At 41.5% G+C, this 16,000-nt stretch overlaps 1 protein-coding gene across 1 annotated transcript in view; it reads left to right on the top strand.

Annotated features, from left to right (window-relative positions):
- The first annotated feature begins 393 nt into the window (after positions 1-393).
- The window catches only part of kcnh6a (potassium voltage-gated channel, subfamily H (eag-related), member 6a), a 79,070-nt gene continuing 63,463 nt past the window's right edge, over positions 394-16,000 (top strand). The window contains 2 exon segments of the mRNA XM_055153112.1: positions 394-759; positions 15,248-15,478. Coding sequence (XP_055009087.1) covers positions 684-759; positions 15,248-15,478 — 307 coding nt within the window. The 5' untranslated portion in view covers positions 394-683.

Consider the following 16,000-nt stretch of genomic DNA (forward strand, 5'->3'; position numbering starts at 1 on the left):
CTGTTTAGTCCTGTTTTAGTCCTGTTTTAGTCCTTAGTCCTGGTTTAGTCCTGGTTTAGTCCTGTTTAGTCCTGGTTTAGTCCTGGTTTAGTCCTAGTCCTGTTTTAGTCCTAGGTTTAGTCCTGGTTTAGTCCTGGTTTAGTCCTGGTTTCAGTCCTGTTTTAGTCCTGGTCCCTGCGTCTCCAGACCCAAACCCCCAACCCCCCCCCCCCCCCCCCCCCCCCCCCCCAAAAAAAAAACATTTTATTTTGAAACGTGGCTCCGCGCTTCCGGTCCGTCCCCCGGGATCTGAGCTTGACGCGCGGCCGCCTCATGAGCATCTGTGCGCGGCCACGACATCCACAGCTCCCCGCCTCCGACATCCACAGCTCCCCGCCTCCGACATCCACAGCTCCCCGCCTCCGACACCCGCAGCTCCCCGCCTCAGAGCTCCACAGGTGCCGCGGCGCGTCCAGCCTCGCCCCGCGCACTTTTCTCCCCCGTTTCTGACTTTTTTCCACCTTTAATCTTTCGTCTTCCGTCTCCTCCCGAGCGCCGGACTTTTGACGCACGGCCACGTCCGCCACAATCCGCTTGTGAAAGATTAATCGGCTGCGTATTTATTATTTATCGATCGCTTTATCGCGTCGGGGAAGTCGTCGGTTCATGACCCCGGGCCGGAGCCGAGCCGCGGCCGCAGAAACATGCCCGTGCGACGCGGTCATGTGGCGCTCCAGAACACCTACCTGGACACCATCATCCGCAAGTTCGACGAGCAGAGTGAGTACGGCGGTGCTTTTATTCTGGTTTTATTCTGGTTTTATCCTGATTTTATCCTGTTTTATTTCATATTTTCTGTGTTTTATCTTGGCGTTTTCACTTTGTTCGTGTTTTTATCGACTTTACGCGTCACTTGGGTTTAAAGTGGACGCACATAGATCAGAACAACATTTTAAACTCCACTCATGGATCAGTGATGAAAAAAATATTTATTGTATTTATTGTTTAATAATTTATTTGGACTTTATTTGATTCTCGTTTCAAATCTTTGGATCTTTGTTGTTTTTAACTCCATAGAAACAGCTCCAAGATCCCGAGAGAAACAGCACGACACACTTATTGATTTACACTTGAGTCCTGATTTAGACCTGGTTTAGATCTGGTTTAAACCTGGTCCTTTAGACCTGGTTTAGACCAGTTTAAATCCAGTTTAGACCCCGTTTAGACCCGGTTTAGACCTGGTTTGGACCTGGTTTGGACCTGGTTTGGACCTAGTTTAGAATTGGTTTAGTCCTGGTTTAGTTCTGTTTAAACCTGATTTAGACCTGGATGGGACCTAGTTTAGAACTGATTTAGATCTGTTTTAGACCTGGTTTAGACCCGGTTTAGACGCGGTTTAGACCCGGTTTTGATCTGATTTAGACCTGGTTTAGACCTGGTCTAATTCTGGTTTAGTCCGGGTGTAAGTCCTGGTTTATGTGCTTGTCACTGTTTAGATCTGGTTTAGATCTGATTTAATTCTTGTTTAGTCTGTGTTTCAGTCCTGGTTCAGTCCTGGTTCAGTCCTGGTTCAGTCCTGGTTCAGTCCTGGTTTCAGACCTGGTTCAGACCTGGTTCAGACCTGGTTTCTTTACTCCTGGTCCTGCTTTGGTCCTGGTTTAGACTCCTGTAGGTCTTGACTTAGTGTTTTCTAATTTTAGACCTGTACTGATTGTCCTGGTCTGGCTCTGCTTTAGTCCTGGTTTAGTCCTGGTTTAGTCCTGTTTAGTCCTGTTTAGTCCTGGTTTAGTCCTGGTTTAGTCCTGGTTTAGTCCTGGTTTAGTCCAGGTTTAGTCCTGGTTTAGTCCTGGTTTAGTCCTGGTTTGGTCGTGAGTAATTTCTGAGTTCGAGCAAAGTGAGTCTGTTGTATTTTTGTGGTTTTATAGGGTTTTTTGTCATGTTTTTGATCGTGTTTTTATCGTGTTTTATTTCATATTTTCTGTGTTTTATTTTTGTGTTTTCACTGTTCGTGTTTTTATCGACTTTACGCGTCACTTGGGTTTAAAGTGGACGCACATGGATCAGAACAACATTTTAAACTCCACTCATGGATCCTGATGTTTGATGAAATGAAGAATTTATTTATTTTATTACTGAATTTTTTTTTTTTTTTTTTTTACTCTATTTTGATTTTCATTTGATCTTTGATGTTTTTAACTCCATAGAAACAGCTCCAAGATCCCGAGAGAAACAGCACGACACACTTATTGATTTACACTTTAGTCCTGATTTAGACCTGGTTTAGATCTGGTTTAGACCTGGTCCTTTAGACCTGGTTTAGACCAGTTTAAATCCAGTTTAGACCCGGTTTAGACCCGGTTTGGACCCAGTTTAGACTTGGTTTAGACCTGGTTTAGATCTGTTTTAGACTTGATTTTTAAAACCTAGTTCAGACCTGATTTAGACCTGGTTTATACCCAGTTTAGATCCGGTTTAAACCCGGTTTAGCTCTGATTTAGACCTGGTTTGATTCTAGTTTAGTCCAGGTGTAAGTCCTGGTTTATGTGCTTGTCACTGTTTAGACCTGGTTTAGATCTGATTTAATTCTTGTTTAGTCTGTGTTTAAGTCCTGGTTCAGTCCTGGTTTCTTTTCTCTTGGTCCTGTTTTAGTCCTGGTTTAGATCTGTTTTAGACCTGATGTAGACCTGGTTTTGACCTAGTTCAGACCTGGTTTAGACCTGGTTTAGTCCTGGTTTAGTCCTGGTTTAGTCCTGGTTTAGTCCTGGTTCAGTCCTGGCTTAGACCTGGTTCAGACCTGGTTCAGACCTGGTTCAGACCTGGTTTCTTAACTCCTGGTCCTGCTTTAGTCCTGGTTTAGACTCCTGTAGGTCTTGGCTTAGTGTTTTCTAATTTTAGACCTGTACTGATAGTCCTGGTCTGGCTCTGCTTTAATCCTGGTCTAGTTCTGCTTTAGTCCTGCTTTAGTCCTGCTTTAGTCCTGGTTTAGACCTGTTGAAGAACTAGTTTAGACCTGCTTTAGTTATGAACAATTTAGTTATGAATGAGATTTTAAAACAGTAAAACTGAGTCCTCACAGTGAAGTCGACCATCAGATCTGTTCACTTCATCTGTTTCTCTCTCTTCTCTCTGTTATATTTGACCTTGGCATTTCTCGTGTCTCAATGTCGTTTTTGCACAAATTTAAAGTCTCTGTACATGATTTTTTCTGTCTTAAAATCATTTTTTTAAAAAAACAGTTTGTAGTGATCCAGAGTTTTTCCTCACTTCCTTCTGCGTTCAGGTTTTTCACAGAACCTTGTGGTTTTAAGTTTAATTTCTGGTCCCGGTCAAGCAGAAGTAAACAACAAGGTCAAAAATTCAAGTTAATTCATCTGATATAAAAGTGTATTGAACAGATACATATGTACTCTAGTTTATCAAACTGTTGACCTTTTTTCTGTTCCATTTTTGGTTCTAAAGTTCCATATGTTTTAAACAGACCATGAATGAAACATGGAACAAAAATTATTTCCCAAATTTCAAAGACACAAAAATCATGTCAATAAATGGATGTATTTCATCATATCTTGTGTTATTCCATCTTTGAACTGTTGATGAAGGGACAGGATTAAAAAAAAAATAAAATAAAAATGTATTTAAAATGATAAAAATGTTCTTGGAAGGACTGACATATTTTATAGAAATAGTTTCCTTTCATTTTGAAGTAATATTAAAATATTCAGAAGAAAAAAGTGACAAATGATGTAAAATCCTGCACCTTCTACTTGTTTGTACAATTTTCCCTCCGTTACCATGAACTTTCTTAATAAAAAATCTCATGAGTCAAAAAGTCAGAGGTTTTTCAACCTAATCTTGTACCATATGGTAGAAAACTATATGAAGCAAATATTCAAACCAGTTTGTTAAGGATATGGAAGTGAGAACCAAGAGTTATCACTGTTTGGATTTATTGACCAAAAAGTGCTGCATATTTCATTCCCTCCGTTACCGACATGAGTTTTTACATTTTTTGTCTTGAACTTGAAAGAATCTCACAGGTTTAACTTGACCCTGTTGGAGTGTAACTCTTTCCTACATTCTGATACTTTACTTATTTCAATAGTTCCTCTAGTTTCTGAATAAGAGACATTTGAATGTCAAAAATCTGCCCCTGTTTCCCTCCGTTAACACTTGACTGGATCCTTCTGTAAAACATAAACAAAAGTGTCAAATCTTCATGAAACACTTGACAAAGTCAAACAGCTGATGTGGATCTAGAGTCGTTTTTTTTATTTGTTGTAAAGTTGAGTTTATTTATGCAGATTAGTCACAGTAATAATAATGATGATACTTTTAACATCCAATCACCCCAGACACTTCCTCCAGCTCCTCCAGGGTGGACCTCGAGGTGTTCCCAGGCCAGTCCAGAGACAGAGTCCCTCCAGTGTGTCCTGGGGCCTCCCGGGGGGTGGGACATGAACACCTCCTGAGGGAGACGTCCAGGAGACATCAGAACAGACGCCTGAGCCTCCTCAGCTTTGAATATAAAAATGTTCATGATTAATCGAAAATCGCGCGTTAATTCTCCCGACGATCAATTAAGAAAATTTAATCGAATCGCAAACACAGTTGCAATAAAAAAAAAAAAAAAAAACATTTCCACAAAGCCTGTCCACTTTTCTGTGTTGATAAGAGAATTAAAATGGTGATTTAAGGGACAAAAATGTGATTAATTTGTAATTAATCGCGAGTTAACTATGACATTCATGAGATTAATCATGATGAAATGTTTTAATCGATTGACAACACTAAAAAATACTTATAAAAACACCTTCTGATTAACCCTAACCCTCCACATCTGTAACTTGGTCTGGTTTGGTCTCTGTAAAAATAGAAGCGTTTAATGCCGTACTGTGAAACATTCCAGACAGAGCGATAACATCTCCGCAGAGAAAAGCGTGTGACAGAGCGACAGAGCGTCCGAGGTCTGGAGAGCGTCGTGTTCGTGTGGACAGTTCCCAGCGACATGTTTGAGCAGATTACGAAACGCTCAGATGAGATTCATGAATTTTAATTTCCATCTGCCGCTTCACACGTTCATGTCCGGAGTCGTAAATATGAACCCAGCACCGGCTTCTGTTTTGTCAACAACCGTGGACGTCTGCGCGCGGACGAGACGCGGGGGACGAACTCTGACCCGCAGGTTCGGTCAGACCTGATCCTCACGACTGAAGAAGTTCTAAACTAAACTAAGACGTGTGCTGCTCATCGATTGGTCGACTGAAAAGGGGGCGTGGCCAAAGCTCTCAGAACTATTACGTATCTGAAACTGTTGAATTGGCCCCCAGACACAAACCTGCAGAAAAACTGTGTCAATCATTCGTGCTGTAAAAAGTTTTGTTTGTGCTGCTTTAGTTTTTCAGATATTAATGATTCTTTTATGGGTTAAATTATGGTCAAAATGCTCTAAAACGACACAAAATGGAGTCAAAAGTCTGTATTATTATTAGGGGTGTCAAATGATCGCGTTAATTGCGATTAATTAATTACAGTCATATTTAGCGCATTATGTTTTTTAATCGCGTTAATCTCATTTTTAATCTCTAACTTTACTGTTTCTGTATGTGAGTTTCTTTATTATAAAACCTGTTTTTATGTGTTGTTGGGACAATAACACACACACAAAAAAACACATTTATACATTTTTTTATTTCGGGACTAACCCAGTCCAGGACTAAACCAGGACTAAACCAGGACTAAACCAGGACTAAACCAGGACTAAAACCAGGACTAAAACCAGGACTAACCCATTCCAGGACTAAAGTAGGACTAAAGCAGGTCTAAACCAGGTCTAAACCAGGACTAAAACAAGGTCTAAAACCAGTGATCTCATATATATTTCTCTATCAATAATATTTTTAATATGGTTCAGGAAAGACTGGACTTTTTATTGTCTTTAAGTCGACAAAAGTTATTACTGTTAGGTTTATCTAAACATTTAAAAACAAGAAGAAAGACAAGAGTTTAATTCAGTTTTACTCGCGAGGAGAACGGGCAGAGAGTGGGCATCAAAACCAACAGTCTCCACACGTTCTGATGACTCAAGGCCGTTCTCCTCTTTTTATTTCATTAGGAGGCCCTAGTTACAGAATGATAATTCTCAAGGGGAAGGGGAAACAGCCAAGACATAATAAGAAACTGATGCAGCTAAGCATAGTACAAACACATAAAACATGATTAACAATCAGGAGGTGCCTTAGGTCAGACACCATCATAACTCTTGCATGTGTGACAGTGGGAGTTGGCTTCATGTGAGGAATCATCTCGAGGTTCACTAGAGCGACAGGACACTGCACACAGTTGTCAAACACACAGAGGTTATTCAACAAGTGACAAGTGATTGGTACATTATAAATCAAAGAATTGTAGTACATAAATGGTTAACTCATAGGCCTAGAATATCACACAAGTATTTAGCAAATATGGGATAATAAAATTATTCTGACATTTCCCTCCTGTTTATCATATATTTGCTAAAGAAGAATCAATTCATAACTACTTCTTTCGATTTTCAGTTATGATTTCATAGTCGAGCAATTATATTTTTACACTCGGAGGTAATGTTATTTTAGTCGTGTATTTCTGCGTCATGATTAAACAGAAGTGAGAGAGTCAAGGAGGAGGAGTCCCCACTGTATGAATCATCACCAGCCAACAAATGTGCTTGCACTGCCTTATCGTCAGGATATGGGGCAATTGCAGTGGTGATCAGTTTATTAAGTAATTCTCGGATGCAGGGAATACAACAACATCCACACAAAATGGCTACAGAGATCAGCGCAGAGGACACAATGGACTTGTATTTCCCAAATACGTCCATCCAGTCATCCCACATGGACTGGTCAACACCAGACTGCTCTTTAAGGCGCTTGTTAAGGGTCCGTAGGCCTTCAATGGTCCTAGTCAAGCTACCATCAGATGCAGTGTTGTTAGGGATGAAGGTGCAGCACTGGTCACCAAAAATCTCACACACAGATTTCTCAGCGAGGAGCATATCTAATGCGATACGATTCTGGAACGTCATCAGAGAAGTTGCTGCTAACTGCTCATGCACTGCCTCAAATCCAGCCTGGGTGTAGTTGCCTAGTTTTTGAACATTGTAGTGGATGTAGTTGATTCTATATATGTTTTTTATTTGGAGTTACTGGACAAGATTGGGAAGCTTTCAAAGCCTGCGGCTATTTGATCTACTAACTTGTATTCACTGGGAACTCCCCTGGGGACTCCTATAGCATCAATATATGTTGGGTCAGAATCTCCTTTCCACGAGGAGAATCTCTTACTTTTAGACCATGTTTTAGGTAAGATACTAGACATCTCATGTAGTAAATGTTTATCAGGGAGGAGATGTATGGTCGTGGGCAGCAAAAGGGACACTAAAGCACAGTGTCCTATCACATTTCTTGGCAATCTATCATAAAGTTTATCTTTGCCACACCACCACCACACATCGCCTTGGGACACAGGCTGAAAGTGGTTGCTGACCTCGAAAATGTCAACACCCCAGGAGGCTGTGAGATTGTCTAAACGCACACCACTTCCAGTCATATTAATGCTTCTGCATACATTGGGTCTGTGTCAGCGCTATATGCCCATAAGCAAATTGGTAGACATGGTCATTTGGGGTCTAGGTCAGTCATGGTCAGATTTAGGCCAGCGGAAGTTTTAGTCATTTTAAAAAGTTTACGGATTTTTGCTTTGTTTTTCTAATATTTTCCTCATATAATCTGCTAAGTTAGCTTCTTCATTAATTTCCCATTCATTCCTAAATTGAGGTATTTTGTACGTTCTTCCAAATATTATTTGGTATGGGGTTAGGCCTGTGGTACTAGTAATGTTTATATACAGTTTGACTAAATCTAAACACTGGGTCCATGGTCGCCCTGTTTCTTCCATACATTTTTTCAGTCTGTTTTTTATTGTACCATTCATTCTTTCTACTAGTCCAGCGCTCTGAGGATGGTATGTGCAGTGATTTTTCAAATCGATGTGGAATAGTTTACCTATATGAGATATCAAACTATTTACAAAATGAGTTCCATTATCAGTATAGACTTTCTCTGGTAAACCAAATCTTGGTATAATGTCTTTACACAGTGCTTTAGCCACAGTCAGAGCGTCGGAATTTCTAGTGGGAAATAATTCTATCCATTTGGAGAATGCATCAATTATTACTAAACAATATTTTTCCTTCACTTTGATTGAGCTCTATAAAATCCATATGGATTATTTCAAATGGATATTGGGCCTGTGGAAATTGTCCTCTTTTTGGTCTCAAATTTCCTTGTGAATTATGTTTAGCACAAATTAGACATGCTCTACAAAAGTTTTTTGAGTAATTATTGAATCCATAAGTCGTATAATATTTATGAACCTGTCCTACCATCCCCCCTGTTGAGACATGTGAAACATGGCTAACAATACAACAACAACAATAGCTGCAATCTTATATAGATTTTTCGGAAGGACAGGTTTAAATTGTGGTCACACATAAATTCCATCTATCACAGTTGCTCCTTTTTTAATCCATACTTGTCTTTCCCGTTCAGTACTTTGCTGTTGCTTTAAGACGACTCAAAGCTTCCCTTTTACCCATTAATTACATTGTTTGAAATTCTTCAACAATATCATTTGTTTAACCCATAACTAATATATAAAAGCTACAAGCACTTTTACTCAGTACTAAATTAATAATACCAAGTTAGAAAACAAGCCAATACAAACTAGGTTAAAGTTACTCTATCATCTGAATAAAACAAGCCAACATGCTTAATTACATTTTAAACAGAACATTTTCAAACGAATCAAAAATACGGTGCCTTTAACATTTTAGCAATAATTTATTGTTTTATCTAAAATCAGAAGGGACCGAAATAACAGCGATTAAACGCGACCCGTATCTAATACAGACTTTTTATTTTAGTGGACTTTTATTTTGGCGACTTTATTTTGGCAGTCTACTTCCTGTTCGGCTGCCGCACTTTCCCCTTCCTTTAGGTACACGCGCTTTTCTTGGGTGAAGTGTCTTGCCTAAGGACACAATGATTGAATTGATTGTGTTTAACTGACCTTGACCATCAACTGTTCTTGGACCTGGAGCAGGTTTTGTGTTGATGGGCGAAACCGGAGGAAACTCATCCAGACACGAGGAGAAACATGCAAACTCCACACAGAAAGACCCGGGCGACGCGGGGATTGAACCCAGAACCTTCTTGCTGTGAGGCCTGAGTGCTGGACACTCAGATACTGTGCCGCACAGAAATAAAGTCGCACAAATGAAAACTGTCACAGCACAAAACAAATACAAACGTTTTATCATTTTCTGCTGTTTTGAGGCTGTTTCACATTTTGAAGGTCTGGACGACATCATCTAATCTGATTCATCAGACGGTTTCATTTTGTATATGTGTGTGTGTTTGTGTGTCTGTGTGTTATATATGTGTATGTGTGTGTGTGTGTGTGTGTGTGTGTGTGTGTGTGTGTGTGTGTGTGTGTGTGTGTGTGTGTGTGTGTGTGTGTATGTGTGTGTGTGTGTGTGTGTGTGTTATATGTGTGTGTCTGTTTGTTATATGTGTGTGTATATGTGTGTGTCTGTGTGTTATATATGTGTGTGTGTGTGTGTGTGTGTGTATATGTGTGTGTGGTTGCGTGTGTGTTATATATGTGTGTGTGTTTGTGTGTTATATGTGTGTGTTTGTGTTATATGTGTTTATGTGTGTGTTTGTGTGTCTGTGTGTTATATATGTGTGTGTGTGTGTGTGTTATATGTGTGTGTTTGTGTTATATGTGTTTATGTGTGTGTTTGTGTGTCTGTGTGTTATATATGTGTGTGTGTGTGTGTATATGTGTGTATGTGTGTCTGTGTGTTATATATGTGTGTGTGTTTGATTGTGTGTGTTTGTGTGTTATATATGTGTGTGTACGTTTGTTATATGTGTGTGTATATGTGTGTGTTTGTGTGTTATATGTGTGTGTGTACGTTTGTTATATGTGTGTGTATATGTGTGTCTGTGTGTTATATATGTGTGTGTGTTTGATTGTGTGTGTTTGTGTGTTATATGTGTGTGTTTGTGTTATATGTGTTTATGTGTGTGTTTGAGTGTGTTTGCGTGTGTTATATTGTGTGTTTGTGTGTTATATATGTGTGTGTGTGTGTGTGTGTGTATATGTGTGTGTTTGTGTTATAACAAATGTACACACACACATATATGTGTGTGTGTGTTTGCGTGTGTGTTTGTTTGTGTGTTATATGTGTTTATGTGTGTGTTTGTGTGTGTTTGCGTGTGTTATATTGTGTGTGTGTTATATGTGTGTGTTTGTGTTATATGTGTTTATGTGTGTGTTTGAGTGTGTTATATTGTGTGTTTGTGTGTTATATGTGTGTGTTTGTGTTATATGTGTTTATGTGTGTGTTATGTGTGTGTTTGCGTGTGTTATATTGTGTGTTTGTGTGTTATATGTGTGTGTTTGTGTTATATGTGTTTATGTGTGTGTTTGAGTGTGTTTGCGTGTGTTATATTGTGTGTTTGTGTGTTATATGTGTGTGTTATATGAGTGTGTGTTTTATGTGTGTTTGCGTGCGTTGTATATGTTACGTCATCCAACAACCACACAATTCCGATGTCCGTATCCCAAAAACTAAAATATGACAATATCAGAAGCAGAAACAAAAGTGAAATGGTTCAAAAGACTTGAAAAGATCGACTTTGACAACAGACACGTCCCACAAATCAAACTTTGTTCACTTTTTCGGACGATCCTTCCCAGTTTGAATTGCGCAGTGACCGGAAGTCCGAAATTCAGGATGCAGGTATTAAAAACCATCATGTAAACGTGTCTGTACAAACTCGAAAACGGTAAAACTCCTGAAAATTCCTCTTTAAACAAACAGAGCGGAGAAACGTCAGAAAGAACGAACACAGTTTTCATCACAAACACGTTTCGTTCGTAAATCTTCAGAATCTCCGGGCTCCAGATTCCAACTTTATTTGGATGAAAATGTTTTTAAAAAGTTTCCACGTCCGACAGAAAGAATCATTTGACTGATCGAACTCTCCAATCATGTCAAGTGTGTGTGTGTGTCTGCGTGTGTGTGTGTGTGTGACAGTGTGCGTCGTGTTGTGCGTTTGTGTGTGTTGTTTTCATTAGGTCTGTGGCTCTGGTCCAGGCCTCTGCTCCACTCGACCGTGTGTGTGTGTGTGTGTGTGTGTGTGTGTGTGTTGTGTGTGTGTGTGTGTGTGTGTGTGTGTGTTGTACTTGTGTGTGTTGTACATGTGTGTTAGTGTCTGTGTGTGTGTGTGTGTGTGTGTTGTCCTTGTGTGTGTTGTACATGTGTGTGTTATGTGTGTGTGTGTGTGTGTGTGTGTTGTCCGTGTGTGTGTTGTTGTACATGTGTGTGTGTTAGTGTCGTGTGTGTGTGTGTGTGTGTGTGTGTGTGTGTGTTGTGTGTGTGTGTGTGTGTGTGTGTGTGTGTACATGTGTGTATGTGTGTGTGTGTGTGTGTGTGTTGTGTGTGTGTGTGTGTGTGTACATGTGTGTGTGTATGTGTGTGTGTGTGTGTGTGTGTGTGTGTTGTGTTGTGTGTTGTCGTGTGTGTGTGTTGTACGTGTGTGTTAGTACATGTGTGTGTGTGTGTATATGTGTGTGTGCATGTTGCGTGTGTGTGTTGTGTGTGTGTGTGCAGTGTTTGTGTAATTGTGTTTTGTAGTCAGTAGAACTCAGTGTTGGAGTGTGTGTGTGTGTGTATCTGTGTGTGTGTGTGTGTGTGTGTGTGTGTGTGTGTGTATGTGTGTGTGTGTGTGTGTGTGTGTGTGTAGTCTGTCTCTGTGTGTGTGTGTGTGTGTGTGTGTGTGCGTTTGTGTATGTCTGTGTCTTTGTGTGTGTGTGTTAGTGTCTGTCTGTGTGTGTGTGTGTGTTTGTGTGTTATAGTGTGCATTTGCGTGTGTGTGTGTGCAGTTGTGTAATTGTGTTTTGTAGTCAGTAGAACTCAGTGTTGGATTGTGTGTGTATCTGTGTGTATATATGTGTTTGTATGTCTGTGTGTGTATGTCTGTGTGTGTTGTGTATGTGTGTGTGTGTGTCTGTGTTTGTGTTGTGTGTGTGTGTGTGTGTGTTCTTTTCATTAGGTCTGTGGCTCTGATCCAAGCCTCTGCTCCACTGTTTGGTGTATGTGTTATAGTGTGTGTGTGTGTGTGTGTGTGTGTGTGTGTGCGGTTGTGTGATTGTGTTTTGTAGTCAGCGGGACTCAGTGTGCGGTAGCGCGTGTCTGTGTACCTGTTTGTGCTTTTATATGTGTGTGTCTTAGTGTGTGTGTGTGTTGTTTGTGTGTTACAGTGTGCATTTGCATGTGTGTGTGCAGTTGTGCGATTGTGTTTTGTAGTCGGCAGGACTCAGAGTGTTTGATTGTGTGTATGTGTGTGTGTTTGTGCTTTGTATGTGTGTGTGCGTTGTATGTTTGTCTGTGTGTGTGTGTGTGTGTGTGCGTTGTATGTTGTGTGTGTGTGTGTGTGTGTGTGTGTGTGTGTGTGTCCAGGCGTCCGCTGTGAAAGTCTGATTACGAGCCTCGTGTTTCAGAGTCAGATTTAAACAGTGACGCAGCATCAGGTTTATTTTAGTGTTTTATGTTTTACTCGAGTTTTTTTTTCCTGCTCCATCGACGCTTCAACTTTTCATTTTGTGTTTTTACTGTTTAAATGTTTTTTTTAAATAATAGTATATTGTTTATTTTATATCCTGTATTAGTTTCTTCCAGTTGTAAAATCTGTCCATCTGTAAAATTATAATAAATCAAATCTAAATCGTATGCTAACTAGCTCACTGTGCCCCAAACCTAACAGTTATTTTTATTCAATCATAAAACAAAACAAACAAAGCCAAAATCATAAAACAAACCACACAAAGCCTATTAAATTCAAATTAATTAAAGTAAAAAACCGCCCAGTTGTTTTTATGTGTACAATATTTCAGTTTGTGGCGTTGTTTTAATGTTTATTATCAACTCAACGTTAGCATTAGCGTTAGCATTGAAACACAAACTCCTCTCTTTCTAAACACAAAAGTCGCGTTCACTCAAGTATTTATTTTATTTTATTTTTACAGACCTCAGACCTCAGACCCTCAGACCTCAGACCTCAGATCAGACCTCAGACCTCAGAGATTCAGACTCAGACTCAGACTCAGATCAGACCCTCAGACCTCAGACCCTCAGACTCAGACCTCAGACCTCAGACCTCAGACCCTCAGACCTCAGACCTCAGACCTCAGACCTCAGACCCTCAGACCTCAGACCTCAGACCCTCAGACCTCAGACCTCAGACCTCAGACCTCAGACCCTCAGACCCTCAGACCTCAGACCTCAGACCTCAGACCCTCAGACCTCAGACCTCAGACCCTCAGACCCTCAGACCTCAGACCCTCCCTCAGACCCTCAGACCCTCAGACCCTCAGACCTCAGACCCTCAGACCCTCAGACCCTCAGACCTCAGACCTCAGACCTCAGACCCTCAGACCTCAGACCTCAGACCTCAGACCTCAGACCCTCAGACCCTCAGACCCTCAGACCCTCAGACCCTCAGACCTCAGACCCTCAGACCTCAGACCCTCAGACCCTCAGACCTCAGACCCTCAGACCCTCAGACCCTCAGACCCTCAGACCCTCAGACCCTCAGACCCTCAGACCCTCAGACCTCAGACCTCAGACCCTCAGACCCTCAGACCCTCAGACCCTCAGACCCTCAGACCCTCAGACCCTCAGACCCTCAGACCTCAGACCCTCAGACCTCAGACCTCAGACCCTCCCTCAGACCCTCAGACCCTCAGACCCTCAGACCTCAGACCTCAGACCCTCAGACCCTCAGACCTTGAGTCGGGTCGGGGCGGTTCTATTCAGACTCTGTGTTCTGGTCCACAGGAGCTCGCTGGAGACTCTGATCTGTCACGGGTGTGAACGTGTGAGCCGAGCTGTGGAGCCGACAGCTGTGACTGAACACTCTCCTTTTCTTCTCCTCTTCTTTCTCTCCTCTCTCTCTCTCTTCTCTCTCCTCTCATTCTTCTCACACTCTGGTATTTTTAGAACCACTGGAGACTCTTGTGACAAACTGTTAATTTGCGTTTTTTAATTTAAGAATTGGAGTAGAATTTCCCCCCCGATGTCGTGGTGCTGGTTTTGAATCCGTGTATCAATCGATCATTTGTTTTTCAAAATAAAAACAAAAATAAGAAAAAAAAAAAACAACTGTTTTCTTCATTATTTGTCTCCAAAACCAAAATGAAAAAAAAAAACAGAATTTTTTTTTTTTCAGTTTTCGATTTTGTGTTTAAATGAAACATGGAAAAAATGGATAATGAACTGAACCAGGACTAAACCAGGACTAAACCAGGACTAAACCAGGAATCAACCAGGACTCAACCAGGACTAAACCAGGACTAAACCAGGCCTGGGACCAGACCGGAACCAGACCAGGACTGAGATCAGAACTGAGACCGGGAACAGGACCAGGACCAGACTGGGACCAGACTGGGAACAAGACCAGGACTGAGACCTGGGACTGAGACCTGGGACTGAAACCGGGTCCATACCAGGACCAGACCAGGACTTAGACCGGGACCAGGCCAGGACCAGACTGGGACCAGACTGGGAACAAGACCAGGACTGAGACCGGGACTGGGACCAGGACCAGACCAGGACTGAGACCATAAACAGGACTGAGACTGGGACCATATCAGTACTAGACCGGGACTGAGGCCGGGACCAGACTGGGACTGAGACCAAGACTCAGACCAAGACTGAGATCAGGACTGAGACTGAACCAGGACTAAGACTGAACCAGGACTAAACCGTATTCAGTCCTGGTGTGGTCCTGGTCCATTATCCGTTTTTTCCATTTTTCATTTAAACACAAAAACTGAAAAAAACGAATCATTATCCTTTTTTAAAAATTTGGTTTTGGAGACAAATAATGAAGAAAATAGTTGTTTTTTTGCTTCTTATTTTTGGTTTTATTTTGAAAAACGAATAAACAAATGACACATGGTTTGTTTTTGTTCATTTTTCTGTTATTCCTGGACTGATCCACATGAAACAAAAACTCTTTTCTGACACGAGAAATAAACTAAAGCCAAATGTGAACTCGAACTATTCACAACAAAAGTATCAAAAGTACTCAAAATGGCGTCCATAAACAGGAAGCCTCAGTATTAAAGCTCTAACCTGTAACATTTGTGTCGACAGATCGTAAGTTCCTGATCGCCAACGCGCAGATGAAGAACTGCCCCATCATCTTCTGTAACGAGTCCTTCTGCGCGCTCTTCGAGTTCACGCGCGCCGAGGTCCTGCAGCAGCCCTGCACCTGCCCCTTCCTCGTGGGACCGGGGACCATGAAGAGCGCCCTCTCCCTGCTGGCCCAGGCGCTGCAAGGGAGCGAGCAGCGCAAAGTCGAGCTGCTCTACTATTCCAAAGAAGGTGAAGGAGAACATCCACGCAGCACAACACTGCAGTACACTTACAGAGTTATACAGGCTGTTCTAGAAAAAAAACTCTGAAGAAGGTGAAGAACATTTGCACAGTTCAGCTCTAGAGTCTGTGTTCCATTTGTTCTGTTCAGTTTCAATTAAGAAGGAAAAACAATAAAATAAAACTCTAAAACTCCCTTAGACCGTCAGACCCTCAGACCTTCAAAACCTCAGACCCTCAGACCTTGAGACCCTCAGACCTTCAGACCCTCAGATCCTCAGACCTTCAGACTCTCAAAATCTCAGACCCTCAGACCCTCAGATCCTCAGACCCTCAGACCCTCAGATCCTCAGACTCTCAGACCTTCAGACTCTCAAAATCTCAGACCCTCAGACTCTCTCAGATCTTCAGACCCTCAGACCCTCAGACCCTCAGACCCTCAGAACCTCAGACCCTCAGACCCTCAGATCTTCAGACCCTCAGATCCTCAGACCCTGAGACCCTCAGATCCTCAGACTCTCAGACCTTCAG

The sequence above is a fragment of the Boleophthalmus pectinirostris genome, unplaced genomic scaffold (assembly GCF_026225935.1).
Source record: "Boleophthalmus pectinirostris isolate CB_2022bp ecotype Guang Dong unplaced genomic scaffold, ASM2622593v1 HiC_scaffold_17, whole genome shotgun sequence".
NCBI classification, from domain to species: Eukaryota; Metazoa; Chordata; class Actinopteri; order Gobiiformes; family Gobiidae; genus Boleophthalmus; species Boleophthalmus pectinirostris.